This window comes from Cygnus olor, chromosome 7, assembly GCF_009769625.2.
Source record: "Cygnus olor isolate bCygOlo1 chromosome 7, bCygOlo1.pri.v2, whole genome shotgun sequence".
NCBI classification, from domain to species: domain Eukaryota; kingdom Metazoa; phylum Chordata; class Aves; order Anseriformes; family Anatidae; genus Cygnus; species Cygnus olor.
The window spans coordinates 32,118,845-32,138,472 of NC_049175.1; the positions used below are offsets into that span (position 1 = coordinate 32,118,845).

The 19,628-nt window shown below is 41.2% G+C and overlaps 1 protein-coding gene across 3 annotated transcripts in view; it reads left to right on the forward strand.

The window, feature by feature from the left end:
- The window catches only part of GRK5 (G protein-coupled receptor kinase 5), a 167,854-nt gene extending 149,204 nt beyond the window's left edge, over positions 1-18,650 (forward strand). The window contains exons 13-17 of one of the 3 annotated variants that reach the window (XM_040563461.1): positions 6,338-6,475; positions 8,871-9,008; positions 9,868-9,999; positions 10,810-10,878; positions 17,572-18,631. In XM_040563461.1, coding sequence (XP_040419395.1) covers positions 6,338-6,475; positions 8,871-9,008; positions 9,868-9,999; positions 10,810-10,878; positions 17,572-17,601 — 507 coding nt within the window. In that variant the 3' untranslated portion in view covers positions 17,602-18,631. Of the gene's footprint in view, positions 1-6,337; positions 6,476-8,870; positions 9,009-9,867; positions 10,000-10,809; positions 15,149-17,571 lie in introns of those variants that run through there. The other 2 variants (XM_040563462.1, XM_040563463.1) reach the window with 2 other exon arrangements.
- The last annotated feature ends 978 nt before the right edge of the window (positions 18,651-19,628 follow it).

Sequence of the window (19,628 nt, forward strand, 5' to 3'; positions counted from 1 at the left end):
CTTCCCCCCCGGATGTTTATGCCCTTTGTGTTTTTGCAGGGACATATCATAGCTCCCATTAATCATCATCCATCCCATATTTCCATGTTTCATTTTCTAAGTCATTTCCCATAAATCAGCCCTCATTTTGGACTGAAGCAGAGATGAATAATAAATAATTAGGAACAGGGGCAGCTGGCTTTCTGGGAAGCTCCCCAACCCATAGTTCCCATATAACATAACTGCTTCATGTTTTGTTTTGTTGTTTTTTTCTCTGAAAAAATCCAATCTTTCTAGGAAATACTCCCCGTTTGTTGTTGTTATGACATATACCTCATTGATGTACATGTGTGTTTCCCCTGACAAGTGCAGTCTTGCATCCAAGGATGTGACTTGAAGTGCATTCAAGTGAACAGTACTGGATGAGCCCTTCTTGCTGTGCTCTTCTCTCACTCTGTCAGTGTCCTGTTTGCCTACATTTCCTGCAGACTAGCTTTCCTGTCATGCCTTATTCCTACAGCTCCCATTTTAGTCAACAGAAGGGATCTCTGATTGGAGAGTGCAAAGAAGACAGAGCCAGACCCTTCTCAGTGGTGCCCAGTGACAGAACAAGAGGCAATGGGCACAAACTGAAACACAGGAGGTGCCCTCTGAACATCAGGAAACACTTTCTCACTGTGAGGGTAGTCAAATACTGGAACAGGTTGCCAAGAGTGGCTTTGGAGTCCTCACATTTGGAGATATCCAAAATCCAACTGGATGTGGCCTTGCACCTGCTCTAGGTGACGCTGCTTTGAGCAGGGGGGTTGGACTGGACAACCTCCAGAGGTCCCTTCCAAGCCTCAGCTGTTCTGTAATTCTGATATCTGATTCCTTCCTGAAGTGCCATCCTAACCAACTACAAGATGATGGATTCTTTTTTTCCTAAAACCAATTTCTTCTGTTCTTCACTCACCACCAGAACCACTGTCATCATACTGCTGCTACTCCTGTCTGCTTTCATCCCTTCTCTCTGCTTTCGTCTCTGGAAACCGACTTATTCATATATTTTTATACCTTAAAGTTTATCAGTGCTGCCTAAGAATTACTTTCGGCAGAATAACTCTCACTCTTCAAATGATTACTACTGCTACAGGGAGTGGTAATAATAATAATAATAAAAATAATAATAATAATATCTTCTATTGTAAGCCTTTGCAATGAGCTTTATTGTCACCCATGCCTGAGAGTTTTGACTCTTCTACATTTGGCCAAATTGGGCTGTGATTATCATAACTATAAGCAGTGCAATATACAATCATTTACGCCATTCTAGCATCCTCAGTCCCCACAACACTGTCTTGTTTTGTTTATTAAATCAGAGATATCTATAGTATTACTTTTCTATTCTCTAGAAATTGTTAAAAATAGTATGTTTATTTCTGTTTCAGGGTTGAAATTTATCTCGGTGATCCCTTTATTTGATCAGCTTGGTCAATGGAATTGGTTTTACTATTCCCCTTTTCTCTTTTCATGAATTTCCCTTACTCCTGTAATTTTAAGACTAACATCTTTGAACTTAGAGTTATTTATTATATGGTATGATCTGGATATGAACTGACTGATCACATGAAGATAAATAAAGCAGTGCTTTGGGGACTGCTGTCTTTTTTTAGCAATCCTCACAACACTTGTTTCTTTTTGTAAAGGAAGCAAAACAAAGTCCTGGAAAAAGTCTCAGACATTGCAGAGTTTGAATCCTCAGCTGGGATCAAATAAGTGACATGAAAATATCAGAGTTCTTTTTATCAAGAAAAATATAACTTCACCGTTGCTACTCAAAGAGTCTTCTTTGAAAGTCCTTTTCTAGTCATGCTTTGTCTGTTAAGTCTACACTAAATCCTGCCGTTACTTAGACACATCCAGTGACACCTGGAACCTTTATTACCAGGACATAAAGCTCTGCTGCTTGGTATAACTTCATGCCTAAGCCATCTTCAGATCTGTGGCTCTGTGAATTCTCTATAGGTTTAGGCTGTAGAATTACACTGAAACTATGTTTGAATGGGTCGTTGCACTGCCATTCTGGGAGGGCTTGTCATCAGACTCATGTAGTTCCTTTTGTTCTGCTCTTTATTCATTTTAAATACATCCTTTGAAACTGAATTAAACAAAACTGTAGAGATGACTCAAAACATAAAGCTGTTATCTCTGTTTTCTTTCCCTGGAGAGATTCCCAAATGGGATGCACATTTCAGGCTCATAGACAGGTTTACAATTGCAGAAAGCTTCTGGAGCTGCAGGAAATGGTATAAGATTCATTATTACTTAGAGAAAGGATGGACTTTCCCTTCTGAGAACTATTCTAGTCCATGCTATCTCTTGGCATCCACAAATGAAGCCAGCAGAAGCATCTAGTTTTGTTTGCTGCCATCTCTAGAGCTGGCTGTATCTAGAGCTTATCAAAATCCCCAAATGTCTTATTTTTTCTCCATTGTGGCTCTCCTGGGATTCTCCTCAAGAGGCAGGCAGTTGCTTCCCTGCTGTTGGGCTTTACATGGAAATCCCATCCTTTCTGTTGTCTTTCAGTCCCAGTCCATTCCCAGCAGCCTGTTCCCTTTTATGTCTTTCAGCCCACAGTGGCTAGCCACCCATGACCAACTGCATTCATACTCCACAGACTTTCTTCTTGCATCAGAGGTTACTGAATACTTCCATCACAGAGGAACCCAGGACCCCCCAGGCAGCTTTTTTCTATCCTCAGCCATTCCATCCTCTGACCACACACAACAAACAACTTCTAACATTTACAGTCTGTCAAGGGTAAATTCCCAAATTAGATTAGTCTACCCACCTAGTTCAGAAGCAGGAGAATCACTGGCTGCACAGACAGACAGTATCCCCCTTTCTTCCCTTCACAGCTGACTTTTAGAGCAGAAACTGCCGAGGTCTCCTTTATCACCTACAGGCAGGCCCAAATCTACCCCTTCCTATTGCAACTTGCTCTGTGGAGCACTGATCCTGAGAGCTTCAAGGTATCATTTTCAAAAGTGTATCAGAGCCATGGGTAGTAAAAGTGGTCCTTTGGAATTCAGATTCTTCCACCTGTCAGGAAAGCCCTCTCAGCATGAAAATTAAAGATTAAGAGAATTAACATCTCCTCTGCCCTGCTACAGTAGAACAAACCAGATCTTGACTGGAAATTCCAAAGTAATCTTCTTTACATAGGCTAAATCAAGATGCCTGTTGGGATTAAAATAAGAAAAAGAGAAAAAGAAAACTTGCCTCAAGACCATGAGAGTTCACAGTCTCATACGCGCTCCAGAGAGGTGCCGTGAGAGAGATCTTTTCCTCTGAGCTGGATCAGTGATGTTGTATCACATAAATCTATGTGCTCAGAGGACAGTAAGGCATAGAGATGTTTCTCCAAATCTTTCTCCATCTCTTTGATCCAGCCACTCTTGGTGACCAACCTTTGTTCCCATCATTTAGACTGCAGCAGCACTAGATGCAGAGGAAACTGTGAGGAACCGTGCTATTTGGAAGCTGCTCTGGTGGCCAGAATTAGAGGCTTTTCCACCGTCTCTCAATCCTTACAGGCACTTTTGGCTGTTGCTGCTGCTACTGCTGAGGCAGGCAGAGCTGAGCAAAACATTGTTATTGCATGTGTCCAATACCATCTCGTCCTGTCCCATCCCACCCCGCACCTTTTCTGGGTTCTTAGCCTCTGCCATTGTAGCTTGCTCAGGACTGGCTGGAGGATGGTCTCTGCATATGTGGGGAACATTCAGATTGTTGAAGCCATTTGCTGTCTCAGGTTGAAAATGAGCCCCCTAGCAAGACATGCAGAACTGAGGAGGCTGCGGAAGTAAGATAAGAAAACCACTGATGCCCAGGGGGTAGCAGAGCATTCAGAGAAGCCTAAAGAGCTGTGACCCTGTAAACCAATGATAAAAATGAGAAAATTCAGCTCTAGCCTGGCACCAGAGGAAGGACTTGTGAGCTCCCATTAGCAACAAACAGTCTTTTCAAGGTTCCCCTTCATCGAGTTGATGTGGCTGAGACAGAAACATAACCAGAACATAGTGGAGCATACCCTGAGCTTGAAAGCCTACAATCAACAAGTCCAGACAACCTTGCCCTAGCAGGGAAGCTGCCTGGATCCTGGTTCCCAACCTTCTGCAGGGCTGCACCTGATCATCTACTTGATCTCCTAAAATGCTTCTTCTTCTCTTTGACCCTTCCAGAGCTATTTGCCTCTTGCTCTCCTGAGTGAGCCCCAGCCAGGCGTTGCAAGGTACAGCTCAGCATGCTGACTGCCATGGCTGTCAGATACAGCTAGTAAGGCTTAACTAGTAGGGCTCCCAAGGGCTGTCCCATGACGGTTTCGGATGCTCAGGGAACCCAAACCACTCCACAGTCCTGCATGGCAGCAGAGTCCCCCTTGGGCATACAGTCCCAGGGAGTTTTTCTAATCCCACCTGGGGAGGGGCCAAGGGGAGATGGTTGCACCTCAGCTCCAGCGCTGGAGCAGCCAAGTGCGAGTCGGGAGACGAGAAAAAGGCCTGAACCTTTCTTCCCCGCACCAAGAGACGTGACCCCCTTTCCGGCAAAAGAGCCCCCGACACAGCTCCGAGGCCGTTCACGCACCGGGATCCTCCGTGCGGAGGACCGGAACGCCTCGTCGCGGCGGCCGGGCCCCGCGGGCGCTCCGCGCTGCCCCGGCGCCGCCTCGGCCGCGGCTCGGTGCCTGCCCGCGCTGCCCTTTCCTCTGCTGCCCCCCGGCGGCCCCGGGCGGCCCGGCAGCCGCGCTCCCCTCCGCCAGGGCTGCGCCAGGCCTCCCTCTCCTGCCCCTCTCTCCTCCGTTCCCCAGCCGGCCGTGAGGGCCGCAGCGGCCACCCTACGGCCTTGATGCTAATGCGGGCTGCCTTGGCCCCTTCCTTCAGCAGCCGTTTGGAAATTAGGGCATCACAAGAGCTGAGCGGTGGTGTGTCGGCCGGGCTGCGTGCATGTCTCTGCAAGACGTACCATTCTTGTGAAAAAGAGCTGGGGGGTTTATTTCCTCCATGTATGGATTAAGTCTTTCCCCCAGAGTGGAGACTCGAGCAAAACTAACCTAAAAGCTTTCGTAAACATGACTATTTTCAATGCACATTTAGTTTTCTGTTGCACTAAGGCACAAGTTATGCATCTTTTTAATGAGCAGATGAGATCTCTGGGCAGATTATGAGTTCTACTTCCCTCCTGTAGCTTAGAGAGTATGTCATCCACGCTTCCTTGAAGATGAAGGGAGGGAATAAATGGAAACAGATTTGTGAACCTTCACTTTTCATTAGATTGCCTGAAGGCAGTGGTACATTAAGAAATGTCCCTGTCACAAGTGAGAATCGTTTTACACCAGTCATTTGCATGCTGAGCTGTTGCCCTTCAACTGTTAGACATGATCTCTTTTAAAGACATTGATTTAGCCTACTTGACTCTATGCATATGATTTAAAAGAAGATTTGGCTGCATGTTCTGTGTCCTTATCCACTAACTAGCATGTGCCAGAGGTGTTCTTCTGTTAACTGTTTTCTTTCAGATGAAATACTCCATACATACAAGGCCCTCCAGGATCTGCCACCCCTGTGTTTTTGTTTATGGATCTGCTTATCTTATACACGGAGGATGCTGAGTTCAGTTAGTCTTCATTGCTCCATTATGAGTACCCAAGAAGTAGGCAGGACTTGCTGTAGCAGGTAGTGGTAGTGCATTGCCTTTCTCTGAAAATAAACGAGGCTGAACTGAAGATGCTTACTGATACTGGTGCACTGAATCATCTTCTGGGTGAAGTCAGGTAGCTCCATGGACAAAACACCCCTTGACTTCAGCAGAGATAGGCCTTTGAGGACAAAGTGTGGGTTTAATGTGTCATGTGATATACTAGAGTATGCTGTGGTGGGGGGAAACATAATTTGGTAGTGAATTAACCCTGTCTAAGCAACACAGGAAAAATATTCTTACAAAAATGCAATGAACAAAAAAAAAAAAAAGAAAAAAAAAGAGAGAGAGAAAAATCACATGGGACTTATGACTATGTATTTATATACGCTATGAAGGTATGTCAGACCTCTTCCAGAAAATGTCTGCTGAAAGTAAGCACAAGAAGTAATGCCTATTTTGACTGTAAACACTTTACAGCAGGTAATTTTCAAAGGGTTTGACCAGCAGTTAGAACACTGGGATCCTAATCCATTTAAGTTTGGCCATTAAATAGCAGCAATTACAATTCCCCTCTGTACCTCCCTCTGGGTATATTAACAAACAGCTGGAGATATAAATATCATTGAGGAGCTCTTGCTTTTCTGACATTCATACCAATCTTCTTGGCATGTTTCAGCTCCTCACCAAAGACATGAAGCAGCGGCTGGGTTGTCAAGGGGAAGGCGCAACAGAAGTGAAGAGGCACCCCTTTTTCAAGAGCATGAATTTCAAGCGGTTGGAAGCAGGAATGCTGGATCCTCCCTTTGTCCCTGATGTAAGTACGATACACAGAACACCCACTGGCCTCTTTCAAGAGATTTGTTTCTAAAATAACTTCCCATTCTTAGAGCTGTCATCACTGCATATGTGGGTAGCAGACCTAGGAAGATGTGATAAGCAGTAGGGCTGAAGCGGGGAGGCTGGGAGGAGGAGGAGGGCTGCTCTGTAGATATGTGTGCATGCAGGTAGGTGGGCCTCTACATAGGGTGTTAACCTGGGGCTTCTTTCATTCCCACTTATTTTACCAGTCTTCTTGTGTGACACTGGAGACACCACTATATCTGTTCATGCCTCAATTCCCAAGCTTTAAACTTGGAACCTCTATGTTCTCTTAGCCATAGTAGTAGTGTGAGAATAAATATGCTCAGGACCAGATGGTGCTTGGAAAAATCAGCAATGAAAGCCATATGTATACACATAGGTATATAGACATATATGCTGAGGTGAGATCAGAATTAGAAAGTCCAAAGCTCGAAAGAACTGAGGAATGAACTGGATCCTTATGAAAACAGGCATTTGTTACAGAAAGTCTGAGTAGGTTCAGATAACGTGTCACCTCAGGCAGAATGCTTGGAGCTGAGATAGCATTTTTAACTTGTTAGTGTTCATGGGGAGTAGAACCCAATGCTGAGTCCTTACTCAGGTTTACACACCAGTCTCGCACATACTGAAAGACTGTTGCATTGGCAATAAGAAAACTTTTTCCACCCTTTTATGGTATAGCTCTCTACCCCAGTGCAGAGTTATCTGATTATTTTCCTCCTGCAGGGCTCTCTTTCTGGGTAGGCCTCCTGTCCGTAAAGTTCCCATATGGTTCTAAGTAAACACTGCCATTTTAACTTATTAAGGAAAGTAACATCTTGGCAGCTCTCATTCACGTTGCTGCAAACTCAACCAAACCAAAGTGGTTTAAAAGCTACAAAAGTTTACTTTAGCTGCTCTGGTTTTGCTTTACATTTTACTATGCGGCCTAGTTATTCCTGCCAATTAGCCCATGGTGTTACGACCTGCTTTAGTGGGAAGAAATAGGAGACAAGCTACTATTTCTTTCTGATGTAGAAAATTAGAAAATTCTGGGCTGAAATTTGGGATTCGCCAGAGTGTATTAAAAGCTTAACTGTGGCATGTAAGGCCCAGAAGGCACTTCTTATAGACATATTTGCTAAAGCAGAGGCACATAAATTTTTATGGCTATTTATTGGGAACTCAAGAGCTGCCTCTAATTTAAATTATTTGGCACTTCATCCATAGATTTTGAAGTCTTTACTGAAGTCAGCTGAATCACCCAAAGCTATATGGCCAATGGCAGAGGTTGTAATCCAACCCATCTTTCTCCGTCCTCCTCTAGCCTTCTCTGTCTCCACAAAAATGTTGTGGATTGCAGCCACCAGAAATGCAAAGGGATGCAGCCTCCAGCAAATACGACTTTTGTTAGGAATTAGTTTTATTTGTTTGGCCACACTGCTCAGCTCTAGGTAAAATACTGCACAGTTGGACCACTGGGCTGTGCAGTCATGGTACCATGTGTTGACAATATAATTCAGCATGTACTTGAGTTTGTTAGGTTGGGCTAATTCCTCAAGCCACCCGTCAATTATTCCTGTGCCTCAAAGGGTAACTTTGTGTGGCTAATGGGAGCTCTCTAGGCTCACAAATGACCACACTATGTCATGTAGCCAGTGATGACTATTTCTGTTTTCTATGACTGACTGCTGGAATATGAGCTAAGGCAGCATCACTGCAAAAAGTCCTGTCTGTATCCCAGAAAACTGAGTAGTTTATAAAGGTAAAGCCATTTGACTATTTGAAGAAATGCAGCCAAGTTAAAAGAGTTAATAGAGGTGATTCTGGACAGCTTCCAGCAACTGAGCTATTAATAAAAACAATGGAAAAATGCCAAAAGATCTTCTGTTTTCTTTAGCAGTTAGTATACATTCCTTTAAACTTTTAAGCTGCAAAACCCACAACTACCTGTGCAGAAGGTCACTTCTAATTGAGATCCCTTTTCAGAGCTGTCTCCAGTGTGTCACTCATAAATATTCTGTTTTTCTGTTGTTCCCTGTCTAGAAGAAAAGGCTATTGAAGGCTTTGATTTTTTCCTTGCTTTCCGTCCTTTTCCCCTCACCTCTTAACCATATGCTATATGGATGACTAAAACCCACTTTGTCTGCACTGATGCTTTAAGGACTTCAAAGTGGGATGCTTAACGTGCTTAAAGCAAAGTCAGCCTTTGATGATAAACATGCAGGCAGAGCAAGTCTAGAGAAGCAGGATGCATAGTCACTTGTTGTTAGGCATTCTCACTTGACTGAATCTGTGAATAGAAGCACATGGTCAGACTCAGAAATATTTTTTCTCTTGCTGTTTTTTTAATTCCTCTGCTGAGATAGCCCAGAGCAGTATACTGCAAGGATGTGTTAGACATCGAGCAATTCTCCACAGTGAAAGGAGTAAACCTGGACCAAACAGATGATGATTTCTATTCCAAGTTTTCCACAGGATCCGTGTCTATTCCATGGCAAAATGAGGTAAGGATGTGTCATAGTAAAATTACTCCAATAAAACCCCTAACACAGATGGTTTTAGAGGAGCTGTGTATTTCCAGTAATATATAGCTACTGCATAACTTGCCAGACTCTAATGATTTCATGAGTTACGAATGGCCTCTTTCAAGATCTATAATGTACCACAGATGTCAAGTTCAGGTGACTGTATCTGTTGGCTGTGCATATTTGTGTAAATTGGCAAGGATCCTACTGTACTTCCTTCTCCTGTATTTCTATGGAGGTGTTTTGACAACAGCTCTGAGGAACTTCCGCGGGATGGATGGCAGTCCTAATGGACTCCATTTGTGATCCGCATCTCACCCACTATTTTGTACCTGCAGCGGGTCCCAGCTGCAGCAGTTGACTCTAGAACTTGAACAGCTCCTGGGTTTCCAGATCTGGGTCTTTGTTTCTGTTTGATATGAAAGCAGAATCAACAGTTGATTTGATAATACAGATCTGAATCAAACAGCAGTTCCACTTGGGCAGAGGGGTGTTAATAACTGGGATTTTTTGAATCTGCCTGAATATACCTAATATTCTCCATAGTGAAAAAGAAGAAAAGACTAGAAAAGTGTGTGGGGCAACCTCTAATAAGACTGATGTGCAAACATACAGAACAGATTCAGCCTCTCTTTTTCATACCTCCTATTTACCTTCTATAGCCACCAACAGGAATTCAACTGTTAACTCTCCTAACACATTGCTCAAGCTGTTGATGGCAGATAGTGATCCTGATCCTGACTTTGAACAACCTGGCGCTACTGGAATCTATTTAATGCAGATGTGTCACTTCTTAATTTCTTTCTTTCTTTGTTTCTTCCCTATTGTATTCCACCAGATGATAGAAACAGAGTGTTTTAAAGAACTAAATGTGTTTGGACCAAATGGTACTATTTCACCAGACCTAAATAAAAGCTTCCCTCCAGAGCCACCCAAGAAAGGATTGCTACAGAGAATATTTAAACGGCAGGTGAGGTCTTTTATGACTAAAATAAGGAACACCAGTCTAGATGGCCAGTGTCACATACCATGTTATAATGGTATTTTTGCTATGATAAAGACAGAACATCTTAGAGGGGGCTGTTCATCACAGTCCAATTGCCAGTTAGCTGCCAATTTCCTGACTAATACTGCATATCCCAGATTTGCAGATATCCTGTGTCACCAGAACCATCTTTTTTCATCAGCTTTGTTTCCAGTGGTTGAAAACTTCTTACCCAAACTATTTTTCAGTGGTATGCTGAAATGCCTTTTGAAATGGTTATTTGTTTTTTATAAGTTCCTTAAAACTCCTTGATTTATGTGTTAATAAAGAAAAGAAAATGCAAAAGCTGAGTGAGATAGTCAAGGCAGGAAACCGAGGCTCTAGAAAAGAGAACAGACCAGAGAGTATGTGATATACAGCTTTCATGTGGCACCATGGCACAATTTGCAAATCCAAATAACATTCTTAGACTTATGTATTTCTGTAGGGTTAAAGTCATGCCTCAGCGTTGGCAGGTAGCCTCTGCATTAGTCAGATTTAGTAGATACTGACGTTTTGCAATGAATTGAATTTATTCCTGGAGTTCGAGTGAGTCTTCCTCAAGAACTCCCATGGTCCTCCTGACCTAGAGAGAACTACAGGTAAGAACTGAAGAGTATTTTACAGCCAGAGGTCTTCAAACAAATATCTTGCAGTACAGTCAGTACATTATCACCATAAAATTAACAATGTTGGGCTAAAAGAAGCTTGGCATATTTGCAGAAGCTAATTGTCATTGTTTTCCTCTTTCTATAGCATCAGAACAATTCAAAGAGTTCTCCAAATTCAAAGGCCAGTTTAAATCACCACATAAATTCAAATCACGTAAGTTCAAACTCCACTGGAAGCAGCTAGTTCTGACTCAGTTTTACGAAACGTTACATCCTTCCACTATAGTCTATGGAGCTTCTATGGATGAGAGAGCATCCACCGTTCAGTGAAAAAAAAAAAAAAAAAAAAAAAAAAAAAAAAAAAGGATCTCCCCAAAATGGAGATTTTCTACCCATTCCTTCCAGTGGAGCCTCGCATTTTAAGAAGAAATTTCCACTCAGGTCTGTTTCTGGAGGTGGCACTCAAGACTGTGTGAATCAAATTTGTCTATTTAGAACATTGCAATAGAAATTCAATGAACATGACTACTTGCACGTATTTAAATAGCATCATACTAGAACTGAATTTTGTCTTTATTATTTTTAAAGAAAAGTTTTGTAAATTTCTCTATTGTCTCAGTTTACATTTTGTACATTTGTATTTAAATGAAAGTCAGACTTTGGAGGTGTATATTTTCCAAGCAGCAGCTGTAAAGCCATGTGTTTTAAGACATTTTTTTAAAAGAAAAAAAAATGTGACTCAAGACTTCCAGAGCCTCAAATGAGAAATCATTCTTTTTAGTAAATCTAGAATATTATTCATAAATCACTTTATCAGACTGGGTTTTATTGACATGCATTTTTATGGAACAGTTTATTCTTAATTATTTTACATCTGTATATTTGGTTTACAGCAACACTGCATACATTTCTCCTCTTCGTTAATTTGTAATGTCTCACATTAAATGCTAAAAGATACTGACAAGGCTTTGATGTATTCACGAATACTACTTGCTATGCCTAAGGTTTGTGATGTCATTGGACCAGCACAGCTGAGATTTGCACTTATTTACGTTGTTAGCTCATCATAATTTTCTTGGTTAGAAAGAGAACCCTATTTTAAACTCTTCTCCTTCACTGTTTTTTGAACCATTTCTGATGACAAGAAGAACAAAACCGAGTGAGAGGTAACCAGGAAAGCAAATGACCATTTCTTTTTCAAGATCTTGAAACCTGCACCCACTGAAAGTAGAGCAAAACTCTAAGTGTTCTCAGTGCTGCAGTCAAAAGTCCAAGGCCTTTCCACAGTCGCTCATACCAACCAGGTAGCAAGAGAGAAATTCAATAGTCTGGTTTATACTGACCGTGAGATTCATGTCAGCTCTCTAGAGCTGAGCTGTGAAAATTCAGAGCGGGATCTGAGCTGCTTTTGAGCAGTAGCAGAACCTTTAAGTTGTATCTGCATTTAAGAGTTCTTTCAGTCTTGACAGATGTATATGACTCATCCCCTCAATTAGGTCCTTGACTTTATTGAATAAAATGTTAGTTATGAAATAACACTTCCCACTTTTGCTTCCATCTTTCTTTGTCCAGGATCCTTTAACCATTGTTGAAGACATTGTTCCCACTAGTATAAACAGGATCAGTCACGATCAGTAGCAGTACCTGAGACACCTGAATCATGCTTTTCTCAGGCTACCATCTATTATTTTTAAGAATGCCAGATCAAAAATATGGTTGCTTCCCTTCGAAAGGAATTGGAAAACCTTTGTACCCCCAAGTGCAGACATGATCTCCATAGACTAACATATTCTGTAAAACAGGTTTGTTCACCATGCTCATTACAATGTTGGCTAAAGTAGACGGATGAGTTCACTCCTTTGGGTCAACGAGGAACTTCTGATGCTCATGCTGCTGTGTCTAAAGTCCTGTTAGGTAGCAGTTCTGTTATCCCAGGATACTAGGAAGCACTATTCCTGAAGAAGTCTAAGTAGCCAAAGTTCATTAGTCTATTAATTTATATCTTCTATCTGGCCAATGGAGAAGAGTTAAAAAATGCAGGTTAGCAGTGACAAAGGTATGAGTGAGTCACAAAAATTACACACTAGAACACCATGAAGACATGAAGGAAAGAGATAGGACAGAGTCAGGATTTGCATAAAGCAGCTTACAAAGAAAAGGAACTAAGATGGGGCTTTGGTGCCTTTCTCAGAAGTAAAATATGTTAAGATGCAAGTCCATATAATTCCAAAATCTCCCAGTTTCCCTGGTCAATGGGACATGCAAGAAAGCTGTGTAAGCATGCCATAACATCACCAAGAATGTGTTTGCCTTTTTCCTTCAGATCAGTGTGGCACAGAAAGTCCTTTTTCCCACGTAGATGGTGCTCAGGGAGAGCTTCAGCCACTCTCCTGTCAGATGATGGCATTGCAGACCGTACAGAACATGCAAGATTGTAGGGAGATAGTAATATGTCTGAATTTTGAGTAATTTTTTCTCTCTGGATCATCTGCAAACTAAATCTATAATGGTTTCAGCTTCCCGATAGGAGGGGAAAGAAATATTGTAGAGGTGAAAGCCACTGCGTTTGGAGGGGTCTATTACCTCCAGTTGCATTCTCACAGCCTGATGGAAAGCCACCTAAGTCAGCAAGATTCTGGTCAGTCACTTTAGCATGCTCTGCATGGACATACGCTTGCTCTGAGAGGTTTTCCGAGGCCTTCTTCAATGACATGTAGGATTTCAGTTGCTTTCAAGACATGTAGGTGAGAAGTAGAGGAACGTATAGCCAGACCACTGATGTGTATCAGTGCACCTGAGGCAAGCTGCACTTCTTAGTTCGTAGAGAGCTGCAAGGGATGCACAACTCAAATCTGTTTTTGTCACTCAAAGACTTCACCTTCTAGCAGCATTGTACATTTTATGTTTGTGCACAGTCATCTGACTTCATCCTGTGCACAGATGCTAGGGGTAGGGGGTGCTGGCTGGGGGACTAGGGTGAAAGACGAAGCTCTTTTCTCCACTACTGTCATTGTCTCACTTTGCAGCAAGAGACGAGCATATTCCCCCATCAGAAAAATGTGGCTGAGAATATCTACCTACCACATGGGGAAGAAAAAAGGACAGCTGGAGGAAGGCTTAGCCCATTAATGTTTCATGGGATAAATCTGTTAAGACTGCAGCTATTGGTGCAAGGGCTTCATTTCCTACACGTTACTAGTGTGGCACATGAAGACTAAATTTTCTTTTTTTGCCACCTCCCATTTGGGAAATAAAATCCCAATAATACAAAACCCTTATTGAAAGCTGGTGAGCAATTTGCAAAGAGATTGTAAATGGCCTTATACCTCTTACATGCTGTCTGCCTTAACTAGTGGTGGATTACTTTGTTATACAACAACAGTGAGTAATAGCAAATGTGCCTTCTCCTGCTCTCCTTTCAGCTGGCACAGATCGTTACTCAGCACCTCTAGAACTCTAGCAGTGGACACACAAGGACAGTGCAAAGTCCTCAGATGACAAAAGTGGCATTCGGTGATACTTGGAATTTATAATGCTAGGGTTAGAAATCCTGAATCCTCCAGATGGTGTGGGAGAAGGATGCTTATGCCCACCTGAAAAGTCAAGCCTGGATCCCAGTCCCTTGGGAGCAGTGAGTGAGTAAAGGAAGAGATAGAAAACTAGATTGTTTGAGGGAGATTTCATACTGCTTCCCCAAGTGTTGCTATTCTGTCCAACAAACTTTAAACAGTATTATGATGCTTGGGAAGCAGAATTGTCGTACTCTTTCAGTATCCAAGTTCTGAAAGATTTGATCAATATCATATATCTCTAATGATAATGAACAGTCCTAGGAATCTTATAGTCAGAGTCTGCCTACACAACAAAACCTGCAGGATTGTCTTTTTCATTGCCGCTTTCTTCTTCTTCTTTTTTTATATATATATATATATATTATTATTATTCAACTCATCAGACATTCAAGACTGGAGAGGAGTCACAGTCCTCTCACTTCCATTATGTGACCAGGTGCAATTTGAGCACAGAATTCAGGTCTGAAGCCCTGCCCTGCATAGTCAGATATCTAGAGAAAATTGGCATTTGTCTCTGTGGAGCCAAATTCAAAAACACTAGGAGCCACAGGTGTTCAGGGCTTTGAAAGAACAGAATTATAATTTCATTATACAATCTTGGAGAGCATTTGCAAAGTGAATAGGTTTGGGTGTGGGTTTCCACATAGCAAAGGAGAAGAAAGGAGTACTTATTTAATGGCTTTTTAAACTGATCAATTTTCTGTATCTTCTTTCCATTTATGATACAGATTCTTTCAAAATGTGATACAGATGTTCAACAGTTATTTTCCACAATGTCTCAGTGTTCACTTAAGTCTTCTAGTGTTTCTCCCACCCTCTGGTTGGATGAGAGGCTTTTTGAAACAAGTGACTAATGAGGGGAAAATAACAAATAATAAACTCTTACGTGTGCACTCTTGGCCTAGATTATCTTATCTAAAAAAGAAATTTTTACAAGAACAGCTATGACTCAGATGTTGTTTCTGAACAAAAACCTGGTAAAGGTGTAAAGATAAGCAAACCAAAAACGTCCTGGAGATCAAAGTGAATGTTAGTGGATGGCAGAGTTCAATATTGCAGTGTTCACCTGGCCCTACTGTCTAGTAGCTGGCAGTTAGGGATGACACCAGGTATCCATAAGAACAACTTGACCTGTCTTGTTTTGCAGTCATCCCCTCCCCCAAAAACAGTGATGAAGAGTGCCATCAGCTGTAGATAATCAAACTTTGCTGACACAGTGATGTGTCTGATTACAAGACACTGATTCTTAATTTTGTTCAACCAGAACTCAGGTTCTAACTTGAATTCTTTCCTTCCTCTGTCAAATCCAGTTGCTATTAAACTTTTTCAGTGGAGAAGCCTCAGCTGACAAGAAAACCAGAAAAGAAATCTGTAATACTAATAACACCATCAGTAGGACAAGGAAGAGAGAGTCTGAGCTCTAGAGTACAGTGTAAAAACTACCACAACGTGTGTGTCTTCAGCAAGTGTCAAATGGCAATTATTATCTCACATCACTACGCATTCTTCCTTGGTTCATAGTATGTTATTCATAGTTTTGAGTAATCTGGAAATTGCATACACAAGGTCATATTAAACGTAGGGTTGGGCCCATGGCTCAGAGACAAGATCATCTCTGTGAGGAAGTCAGATATAAGAGCTTGAAGAGACAAGTAGGTACCCATTCAACCTGCACAAACAGCCGTCACACAGGTCTGTGTTTCCAGGGTCTGAGCCTCAGCCAGGAGCTCTCTATGTAGATTTGTCTGGAAGAGCAATAAATGCACACTCTTATAGCACTTCTCATGGCTATCCATGGAACAGGTGGCTGCAGGACAAGATATGGGTGTTTTAATCTCTGCTCCACAGTTGTGATTTTTTTTTTCAGTTCAGTAGCAAGATGTAATACTCACTTGTTAAATATCTCAATGCAGATGAGATCATTCATCAAACATTTCTTGGCACTTCCTGCACAATCTTTAAAGAGGCTGGACTTTGCTTTGAAAGAACATCCTTGGGTTAGTCTGTCTCTTGGGACATCTTCCTTCACATACGTAGCATGAAGCACAAAGTGGCCTCTGGAAGCTCTAGTGGTCCAGAGTATCATTAACAGTACTTAGGTGCCAACTTCACAAAAACACCACTTGGACTCCTTGGCTGTCACTGCAGCAAATAAGTCTGGTGGTGAAGGGAGCTGGAACCAGAGACTTAAAGGCTCTCCTGCCTGAGGATGGCCCTAGTCTGTCTCAGGCTGCAGGGAAGTACATTTGGCATTGAAGTTTGGCAGAATCTGTGCAATGGCTCTGTTCAATGCCTCCGTGGAAAAAAGAAGGTTCCAGAGTTGTCTATGTCAAGCCTTCCACAAATATGAGCTGCAATTTAAAACACTAAACGTTATTTAGAGTAAGAATAGTAATGACTAACAACCTTATGCTAAAGCTGAAAGGCTATGTAAGTTTAAAACAATTACTCACTTTCATGTGCTGGGCAGGAAACAATCTCTTTTAGATATACTAAATAGTGTTATTTATGTAGTCCTGGCTGGTAATAACTTTCTGCACTTAGCTACAAAAAGAAAAGAGGAAGAAATCGGTCCAGAGAATGTTGCAATTTTATTTTTTGTTAGGAAAACTACCAAAGAAGGTGGAAAGCCCACAGCATGCCACAGTATTATATGCTCACCTCCCCCAAACTTATCCGTGATAATACAAATACAAGCTGCTGCAGTTGATTCAGCTAAGCTAGTGTCCTGTCAAATGGGTTTAATGAAAGAAACAATTTTAAACAGATCATTGCCTATTCACTAAAATGAATATTACTGCTTGTGCAGAAGTATTCTCCTTGTTTTATGTACGTGGAGCCAGAAGTGGTGGATTGTATTCCTATTGCACCCATGTTTTACTTCAATCCCTGGCCAAACCTCTCTGCAATTCTTCTTTCCCATTCTTAAACATGGAGGGATGCTCTCTATCTATCAATAGAAAGCACTTTGGAGTCTGTGCATAAAACAAATCAATACCAATTCTTTGTATTATTATTTAAGTGAAATAGGTTTAATATAGCTGCTCTTATTTACATGACTATGGAGATGACTCTTGTAAATAAGGGCTCTTTTATTATTGGTTTGCCTTAGTTCTGTAGAGATATAACAGAACGCACTTCACTTCTATACAGCCATCTCCAACAGAAGATGAGATAGTGTAAATGTTAAAGTATTCATTTCTTATTTGAGTGCTAGCTAGTAATTGCAGCATTCAGACGAGCACTTCCTCTTTTTTATATTGGAAACAATTATAGGAAGGGGACAAAATGACATTCACTGGTTCAACTTCACAATCTTTCTCTTTTTGGCCAAGCCTACAAACGAATTCCTAGGTACCAATTAAGTGAAATGCTGTGTGAAGTCACAAAGATGCACGCGTGGCAAACATTGGGTCAGCTCACTGCCCGTCTCTGAAAACAAAGAGGTAACCACATGCTGGGATCAATGGACTCCAAAGGGGAACTCCAAGTTTTCTGGATAATCAGCGGTCCCGTAGAGAAGATTCACTCCCAGAGAAGAAACATTTCAGGTAGTGGCTGGATGACAAATGTGTTTTCCTTTCTCATCACCTCACACGCAGCTGTTAAATATGTTTATTAGCAAGCTCAAATGATTTATTTCATGTGTATCGAATGCGATCTCCCTTAATTGCATTTCTTTTAAACACTGGACACTCTTCTGAAAGACTTAACATTTTAGCCTTATGAAGGTGAAAGTTGTAAAAACTTTATTTTGTGTTTCTGAGCAATGTAGATAGACCTAAAGATTTCATGGATTATCATGTGGTTGCCCATATCTGACTAATAATTAAATTGTAAAATTGCAGTTTCATATTAGGGTTAGTCTTTTCACCTGCTTCAAAAGTTAAAAAATCATATTTGGTATATAAACATACACAGAATATCCTTCTGATTGAATTTCAAGAGCATATCCAGGATTAAATGTTTTTAAGCACTTCTAATACTGTAGTCTATAAGAGGAGCAGACACTTCTAAAGCAATGTTAAAAGTTGTCTTTCATAACTGAGTCAACAGATCATTTTTGTAATAAATTAAAGCAAGTGTTCTCAACTAGAAGAACTAGTGGCTGTTGGTATTGTACAAAAAATCATTCTAGTATCCAAAGGGTTATGGGTGGGGAGGGTCTGTTTGGTTTTGTTTCTCTTTTCAGGGAGATCTTTAACATTGTTTGATGAAGCTAGTTTTCATTTGAGATTGTTATTGAAGATAAAGGCTTCTGTGTTCTATGGCTGCTTGGATTCTTCGTACATATAATGTCCTAGTAATGTCACAGTGCTGCTGTATCTAGATCAAACCACTGTTTTGATTGTTTTTTTTTTGTTTTGTTTTTGGTTTTGGTTTTTTTTTGGCTTTTTTAATAAATTCTTTAATTTAAATACTTGAAAACTATGGTTTGCTTTAATGAGGCATATAATCAAACAGGGCTTCTTTAAGTCCTTGGGATCTTGAAGATGACTTCAGTGAGAGTTGCAGCTCATATCTTGCTAGGTTCCTTTGTGACTTTGTATGTGTTAATAGTACTGCCTTTTTAATTTTCTGACCCATCACATTTTCATGGAGATTGAGGGAGCTAAAAAACAAATTGAGGTTGTATATTCCTTTGAGGAAGTTCAGATTCTCATCTGAAAGCAAGACTGTATTTTCCCTGAGTTGTCCTGCCTTCCTTACCTCCCCTGCCTTCCTTTGCAATACGAGCCTTCAGCCAACACAACTCTTTATGACCTTAAAAATAGGTTGAATGAAAGGATGACAAAATCACTAGCAGGGGTGCGGGCTGCAGATCACATGAACTATTTTTTGAAGTTGCGCATTGTCTGATTTATGAGGCCCTACAAAGGGCTTTGTCTAAGCTCCAATTAGGCAGAGAGAACGTGTTTAGAGAAAGAAAACAACCACCATCAAAACGTGCCCTTCGGTACTCTGTACATAGAAGATCTAAAACAAAGACAAAGTAGCTGCAAAATCACTAGAAGGAAAGTTGTGCACCGCTTTTTCTTTAAGAGGAAAAAGACAAATCTTTCAAAGAAGCATGATGAATATTTTTATGAGCCTGCTAATGGCAAACAGTGTTTGCATCAAGTTTCATGAAAGAACATTGTGAAAACAGATTATCTGCATGAAAGCAGCTACATCCAACAGCAATACTCAGTAAAACCTAAGGTAATAGACTCCTCAAATTCAGGTCATGCATATTATCACTTTCCAAACAAACCAAGCCATTTTTCACAAGATTTTAACAATCTGAGAGAATGTGAGATGAAATTTTATTACTTCTCTAACAGTTCTTGGTGGTTTTGTTCTTTCTGTATCTTGATGTCCTTTCCGTACAGCAACATGTTCCCTCTTGAGA